General features: G+C 43.3%; 1 protein-coding gene across 22 annotated transcripts in view; it reads left to right on the forward strand.

The window, feature by feature from the left end:
* The window catches only part of LOC128615659 (ankyrin repeat and fibronectin type-III domain-containing protein 1), a 73,842-nt gene extending 68,155 nt beyond the window's left edge, over positions 1–5,687 (forward strand). For all 22 annotated transcript variants that reach the window (XM_053637922.1, XM_053637932.1, XM_053637887.1 and 19 more), the window contains 5 exons: positions 1–126; positions 264–430; positions 1,914–2,145; positions 2,293–2,774; positions 3,586–5,687. The exon at positions 1–126 is cut by the window's left edge and continues 40 nt beyond it. In XM_053637922.1, the coding sequence (XP_053493897.1) occupies positions 1–126; positions 264–430; positions 1,914–2,145; positions 2,293–2,774; positions 3,586–3,915 (1,337 nt within the window). In that variant the 3' untranslated portion in view covers positions 3,916–5,687. The remainder of the gene's footprint in view (positions 127–263; positions 431–1,913; positions 2,146–2,292; positions 2,775–3,585) is intronic.
* Positions 5,688–7,935: the final 2,248 nt, after the last annotated feature.

Consider the following 7,935-nt stretch of genomic DNA (forward strand, 5'->3'; position numbering starts at 1 on the left):
TCGGAGAGGGCGTGTCCTTCCTCTTGCTCCTCCCACCATATGAGGAAGTGTGTACGCCGCCTGGGCAAAACAACTTCTCGCCTCGATCTGGATTTTTTACCCTGCCTCTACAGATCTTTGAACTGGGTGAGAACACACACACACACTCACACTCACACACACACACTCACACACATACACACATTTTATCAGTAATAAAATGTCTATCTATCTATCTATCTATCTATCTATCTATTTATCTATCTATCTATCTATCTGTGTAGTTCATTTTGGAGCGTACTGTCCCACTTTTATCGGTCAGTACTGCCGTGCATCAGCCAGCTTGGATCTGGAGTTCCTCATTTCCCAGCAGGCTTTGCGGGAGGCGTTCTCAGAGTTTGAGCTGCTCACAGCCAAGCAGAGACATCAGAAAATCCAGGAGCTCTTACAGGTATATTATTACAGGGGTGTGTGTGTGTGTGTGTGTGTGTGTGGTACCTATTCAACCATTCTGAAGTTCTAGTAAGCTGAGTATAATTTTTATGAGCATGAAAATCTAGTTTGTTTGTAAAAAGTATAGCATCCTATGAAAGACTGTGTAAATGTCTTTCAAGGAGACTCACTAATGTAAACCTAGATTGAATGGCTATGGTTAGGGTTAGGGTTAGGTAACTTGTTGATGAGTTACCAATGCTCTGTAATGGTTGAGCTTAATTACTGGAAGATTTTATTGGTAACACTCAAGCAGTGCTAAGATTAAGTTTGTTAAAGGAACTTCAGTATGAGGATCATTAGAGTTTTAAGTTTCTTGTATCAAACTGTAGTTATCATCTGTTCAGTGATGGAGACTTGAGTGTAAACTGTAATTAGCTATTGCTGAAAGAACATCCACAGCCAACTTTAGGGTCTCTGTGGGGTACCATCCACACTAAACCCATGATGATCTGTCAGCTACCCATATGGGGCCATCTTCAGTAGCAGTGTGTGTCCAAGCAGAAATGGGTCCAGCAGGTGGATCAGACAGGTCTGGGGAGTGGGGGGGGGGGTTGTTTGGGGTGTGTGTGTACCTGGCAAGACTAGCTATGACAGAATACAGTAGGTCTTTTGAGTCTCAGTCTCAATATGGTTGAACTTGAGTGACGACTCAGTGCAGCTAGCAGACAGTCAGCTTAGCTTGTCTGCTTCCTGGCATTGACTCTGGATTGTCATCGATTAACTAGGCCTGTTCTGGGCAAGAAATGAGAGCAGCACCTTCCCGAGTGTGATGGATATCGTCCCGCCCTAACAGGCCAATCTTGCCCTAAAAAATACTCCAATTATCTATAAAGCCCACATAGATTTTGAATACAACCTGGACATCCAGCAGCTCAGACGACCATAACAGTGCCTTTATTCTTTAACCTTTTGATCTTTTGTTAAAAAATTCACAAAAATTCTCTGCTCTCATGGATATCGAACAATTGCAATCCAATTTTTTTAGCCAAAAAAATTTTTTTTTGTTAAATTTAGGTTTGCAACAACTATTAGCACCCCTATGAATTCATATTCAATATGAATTCGATATTAGTGGAGGGCGCTGTACATCGCCACACCACATTGGGATGGGGCCAGAGCATGTTACTGCATCGGACATCGCCTTTGCTAATATATACAACTCTACAATGTTATTCTTAGTAACTTCTGATTGACGAAGTAGTACTGCTGGAGCCCCTAAAGGTCTAGCTAATAACACAGTTGATTTCAGCCTTTTATGGAGTTTTGTGGGTGTGGCTAAATGTAAATCACTGTGCAGTCAGTGTGAATAATATTTTTTTTCTCTTAATGCCTAAAGTTCAGTATTTTGATAACCTAATTCTGTATGTGTATGTATGTGTGTGTGTGTGTGTGTGTGTGTGTGTGTATGTATGTGTGTGTATGTGTGTGTGTGTGTGCAGCAGGTGGATGAAGTTTGGCGTGAGGCTCGTTGGATGGTGGAGGTGTTACAATTTGCTCGTTATAAACAACAGCGTGGTGGTGTAAATCTTGGCTCCATCATCGACTTCAGCAAGGAGAACATTGTTGAAAAAACACCTTCTACATCTTCCCAGCCCGACTATCTCCCCTCACCTGTCCCCTCACCAGTCGAATCACCTGTCCCTTCACCTGATAGTGGACGCAAATACCCTGGTGAGAAACTTTCCACCTCTCCATCTCTTTTGTCTTTTCATTATCACTTTCCCCTTACTAAATCTAGTGCCCCTTATTCTGTTAATTGCCCCATTGGGTTTTATTGCCTCGATTTCTTTCGAAGTTGAATGTTTCTGTACTCTGTAGATCCACTGTCTGATGATGAAGGTTCCTTGGAAGTCTTCCTTACTCCAGACAGTGATTATAGCTCCAGCCCACGAGACCTTGACCTCCTTCCACCGTCACACCCCCTCCCTTACACACACACTCTTGCTCAGCCAGATGTGCTATGCTCGGGGGGTGGAGTCAGAGCAGGGCCAGAGCTGATAGACAGTGACTTTGTCCTGCCGAGTCGTCAGATCGAGCTCCTGCGCATCACGGAGAAAAAAACCGCCTTGTGTGTGCGTACCAGCAGCCTTGAAGCCCCACCCACTCCATCAGCAACAACACCAAACCCCTCCCCTTCAAAAGTTTGGCCACGCCCTGGACCCGTACGCTCCCTATCAGAGGACAGCGGGAGGAAACAGAACTCCTCCCACTGCAGAAACTCGGCTCACAGAACCTGCTATTCAACAGTCAGGATTTACCCACAATACCACACGGGGCTTCCCAAGGAGACTAGTGTCAAGGTGAGGCACAACAAACAAAACATATTTCATTGGTGTGTTAGCTTGCTAGCACATAGTCTAGATACTAACAAAGAGCATCGGCTGAGCATTCTGGGTAAGTAGTCCAGCTAACAGGTTTCCGCTGATAAAGGACATCACTAAAGGACACCACATCTGCCAATGACAAACTAGGGACATGTAGATACATCACACGGAACATTCTAGATCCACGCTGTTGATGATTTTAGAACTGTTTTAAGGAGCTTAGATTTGCACAGAAGAACCACAGACAGTACTGTCGAGCCGCACAGGGGGTTCTATAACCACCCCGAGGGTTCAAGAATCACAAGTAGATAGCCAACACTGAAAATTTTAGAGCTGTACAAAGGATTATAGAAATGCACTGAGGACCGTACTATAGATATAGAGGACCACACTATCGATAGAACCACACTATTGATGATTTCAGAGCTGGAGTGGGGACAGCAGAACCACACCGAAGATTCTAGAGCAACATAGAGGGTTCTATAACAACACTGAGTATTCTAGAATTACATTGATTTGCACTGTGGATCGTAAGTAAAACAGGGATGTTAAAATTGCACAGAGAATTCGAGAACCACACCGAGAGTTCTAGAGACAAGCTAAGGATTCTAGAACTGCACTGAGGAACTACACTAAGGATTCTAGTACACAGGGGTCATTCTAGAACCCCACCGCAAATTGTTTTTCTATTTTTTAATAATTTCTTTCTAGAAAAGTAGTCATTATATTGTACACTTTGTGTGTGTGTGTGTGTGTGTGTGTGTGTGTGTGTGTGTTTTCTTTGCAGCTGAGAGTGACGATACACACCACGGCGAGGGAGATGGTGCAGCTGGTGGTTCAGGAGATAAACGGACTGTGTGCACGTCTCCAGACTGCAGCCCGGCAGTGTGTGTGCCCTGCGCAGGTGTGTGTGTGTGGAGCGGAAGTGTGTGTGTATGAATCAGAGCAGCTGGACCACTTTGCCCTCGTCCTGCTCACGGAGGGACGGGAGAAATGGCTGCAGGATGAGTTCTGTCCTCTCACACTCCAGAACCCATGGACTCATGGCAGGCTGTGTGTACGATTTAAACAGTGTTCCCCTCTTGCTCTACAGCACAGCAGAGCCACTGCGGTGTAGCACACACACACACACACACACACACACACACACACACAGTTACATTAACACAATAATTTATAGGCAATAAGAGTTATGAGAGCAGTGGCTTCAGAATAGAAAGACCAGAGAGAACTGATCAAAACTCAACTACATTTTACTTCCAGCGGAGCAGAACTGAACAGAACCAGCCAGAACTGGACTTATCAGAACTGCATATCGCTTCCATGCTTTTTATAGACATGTGGTTAACTGTACTGTACCTGTGATGTAATTAACACATCTTTTTACACACACACACACACACACACACACACACACACACACACAGTTGTAATGTTTTAAATACACTCGGAATAGAAGTGAACACCTTCACCCACAGTTCTGCTGAATGTTCTGAAGAGGAGCAACGTGATGATGTCATCAAATGAGTATCAGCCAATCGCATACAGTCTTTATGCACACATTTAATGTAAACATAAACTAGGTGCATGAAAACACACTCTATACCAACAACATCATCTCTGACATTCTCATCAGTACCAATCAGATTCTAGAACCATTCTCAGGATTATAGAGCCACACTGAGCATTTAAAAACAATAGTGAGCATTCTAGAGCCACGTTGTTGGTTGTAGAACCATAATGAGTAATGTGGGTCCACACTGAATATTGTAGACCTGCACTGAGGATTTCAGAACCATAATGAGGATTCTAGAGCCTTTTATTTTTGCCATGTACGCGGGTCAGGAAAACAAAATGACGCTCTAGTTCTGTCCCAGATGATATACTATACACTTATACTATGCATTATACACTCTGCCATCTAGTGTATGAATTTTAGAAGGGAGGTATCGTCTCAAATGGCACACTTTCAGTAGTTTCCCGGTCTCTGGCAAATTATGTCATGGCACTAGCATTAGCGAAATAGCCAAACAGATAACAAAAATGAACTGGTACATTTTACTGTTTATGTTAATGTTTCCTTTTATGGCCAACAAGACCTCAGTCAACGTCAGACAGAGGCGTAATAGTCTCTGCAGGCGAATTTTGCGTTCACAATTTAAAAATCATCAAGCCTGATATAGCCCCTCCCCGTCTGCTACGTAAGGAAAGCTGCGACCGTTGAGTGAAGTGTCCATCGTTCCACACTTGGTTTTTTTTGGTTGAATGAGTGCATCATCCGGAACCTTAAAGTGCACTTTGTTTTTTTGGTTTTTCAGAGTGAACACACTAATCACACTATTTATACTACAGAATGGCGTGGAATAGTGCACGTGTGTGATTTGGGACGCACCTTCTGTGTTTCGGTTTAAATTCTCCATATTGGGTGAATGCACTGAAAACTCATGGACTGAACTAAACACCCACCAGATATTACTATGAAATGTAGATTAAGATGATTTTCTTAATTCACACATCTGTCCGCTGGCAGTTAACTCTGCTTTGGGCGTGGCTAGCAGATGACTGACAGTCTTACAGGGAATAACCGCTGATGTTATCCGTGATGTTATTAAATGCTCTGAAGTCAGTGTAAATCATGGGTCATTCAGTTTAAGAGGATTTTCAGAAACATTTTTGCGCTGTACTGCTGAAAATGTTTTTCTTTCCACACTGAAATGACTGTCTTCCTGATCAGCAGTGTGTGTGTGTGTGTGTGTGTGTGTGTGTGTGTTAGCATCTGGCAATGTAGATTTATTTTCACTGGATTGATCTGGAGTCATGACCAGTGATGTACAGTAAAGTTTTACACTGGAAACATGAAACTGGCTGCTGCTCATCTCTCTCTCTCTCTCTCTCTCTCTCTCTCTCTCTCTCTCTCAAACAGACACACACACACACACACACACATACAATTATATTTAAGTATTATTTTAAACCGCAAAGTTTGAGAGTTTGACTCCAAGCTGAGGATTCTAAATCCACACAGAGAATTGAGGATCCTAGTTGAAGATTCTAGAATCACACAGAGGATCTAGAGCTACAGAGAGGACCCTAGAACCACAATGAGGATTCTATAACCACACTGAGGATTCTAGAACTGCACTCAGTTCTATTAGCTGAAGAAGCCATGGATGAATGCAAAGGTTCTTCAAAAATTTCTGGAGGTACTTCAAAAATGCTGACCCCATCCGTGTGTGGCACAGAATTCAAATTCTCACAGACTATTCAATTCAATTCAATTCAATTCAATTCAATTCAATTCAGTTCAGCTTTATCTGTATTGTGCTTTTTACAATGGACGTTGTCTCAAAGCAGCTTTACAGAAACATATAAACACAGGATACAGATTTTAAATGTGTGAATTTATCCCTATTGAGCAGACGGTGGTGACAGTGGAGAGGAAAAACTCCCTAAGACGAAATGAGGAAGAACCTGGAGAGGAACCAGACTCAGAAGGGAACCCGTCCTCATCTGGGTAACAATGGATAGTGTGAAAGTAAAAGAAAGTTCATTATGGACTACAAACCATCCAGCTCTCACCCAGACACCAGTGATGCCTCCCTTTCTGACAATCTAAATAACTTTGCTCACTTTGACCACCGAACGATGTCCCGCTTTCCTTCTCCACCAGCAGCGTTTACACTACTCTGAGCACAGTGAGCACACAAGGCTGCTGGCGCTGACGGGATCCCAGGTCATGTGCTCAGGGCCTGTGCAGAACAGTTATATGGACACACATATGTCAAAACAACACCTTTTCATCATTCCCATATCTAACTGAAAATCATGGACTAGAAAATAAACATTTCCTTGAATTTCTACAACTTAAATCCATTATATGATCTAAAATCAACCTAAAAGACAATACATTATACCTCCACCCATTAGTATCAGAACTACTAAATATATCACAACCAACTAAAGTCTTATCCAAAATATATAAAATAATATCCAAATCCAAATCCTCAATAACCGTAACCTGTAAAAAATGGGAAAACAACTTAGCAATCACACCTAGAGATGACTTTTGGTGACAGATATTACAGAACATGTCCCTCATAGGTAATAACACTAGTCTGCACCTGATACAATACACAATAATCCACAGAACTCATTACACAGCTCATATGATGTATAGAATGAGCATCAAGGAATCAGACATCTGCACACAGTACACACAAAATAAACCAGACGATTACATCCCACTTACCCCTTCACTTTATCTACTTGGAGATATGTCTGGGATCAACATTACAAAAGAAAACACAACCATCCTCCTTACAGCGCTAATCATCTCCAAGAAAACCGAAACTAGAACAAACTGGAAATCAAAGAACAATATTAATATCACACATGGAAAAACCTAATGATGAACTACATAATAATGGAAAAAACTGATCACCTACACACACCACCGATCACCTACATACACCACCGATCACCTACACGCACCACCGATCACACACTGCTGATCACCTACACGCACCAGTGATCACCTACACACACCAGTGATCACCTACACACACCAGTGATCACCTACACGTACCACCGATCACCTACACGCACCGCCGATCACTTACACATACCACCGATCACCTACACACACCACCGATCACCTACACACACCAGTGATCACCTACACATACCACCGATCACCTACACGCACCAGTGATCACCTACACGCACCGCCGATCACCTACACACACCAGTGATCACTTACACATACCACCGATCACCTACACGCACCGCCGATCACTTACACATACCACCGATCACCTACACACACCACCGATCACCTACACACACCAGTGATCACCTACACGCACCACCTATCACCTACATGCACCACCGATCACCTACATGCACCAGTGATCACCTACACGCACCACCAATCACCTACACGCACCACCTATCACCTACACACACCAGTGATCACCTACATGCACCACCGATCACCTACATGCACCACCGATCACCTACACGCACCAGTGATCACCTACACATACCACCGATCACCTACACATACCACTGATCACCTACACGCACCGCCGATCACTTACACATACCACCGATCACCTACACACACCACCGATCACCT

The sequence above is a fragment of the Ictalurus furcatus genome, chromosome 1 (genome assembly GCF_023375685.1).
Source record: "Ictalurus furcatus strain D&B chromosome 1, Billie_1.0, whole genome shotgun sequence".
Lineage (NCBI taxonomy): Eukaryota > Metazoa > Chordata > Actinopteri > Siluriformes > Ictaluridae > Ictalurus > Ictalurus furcatus.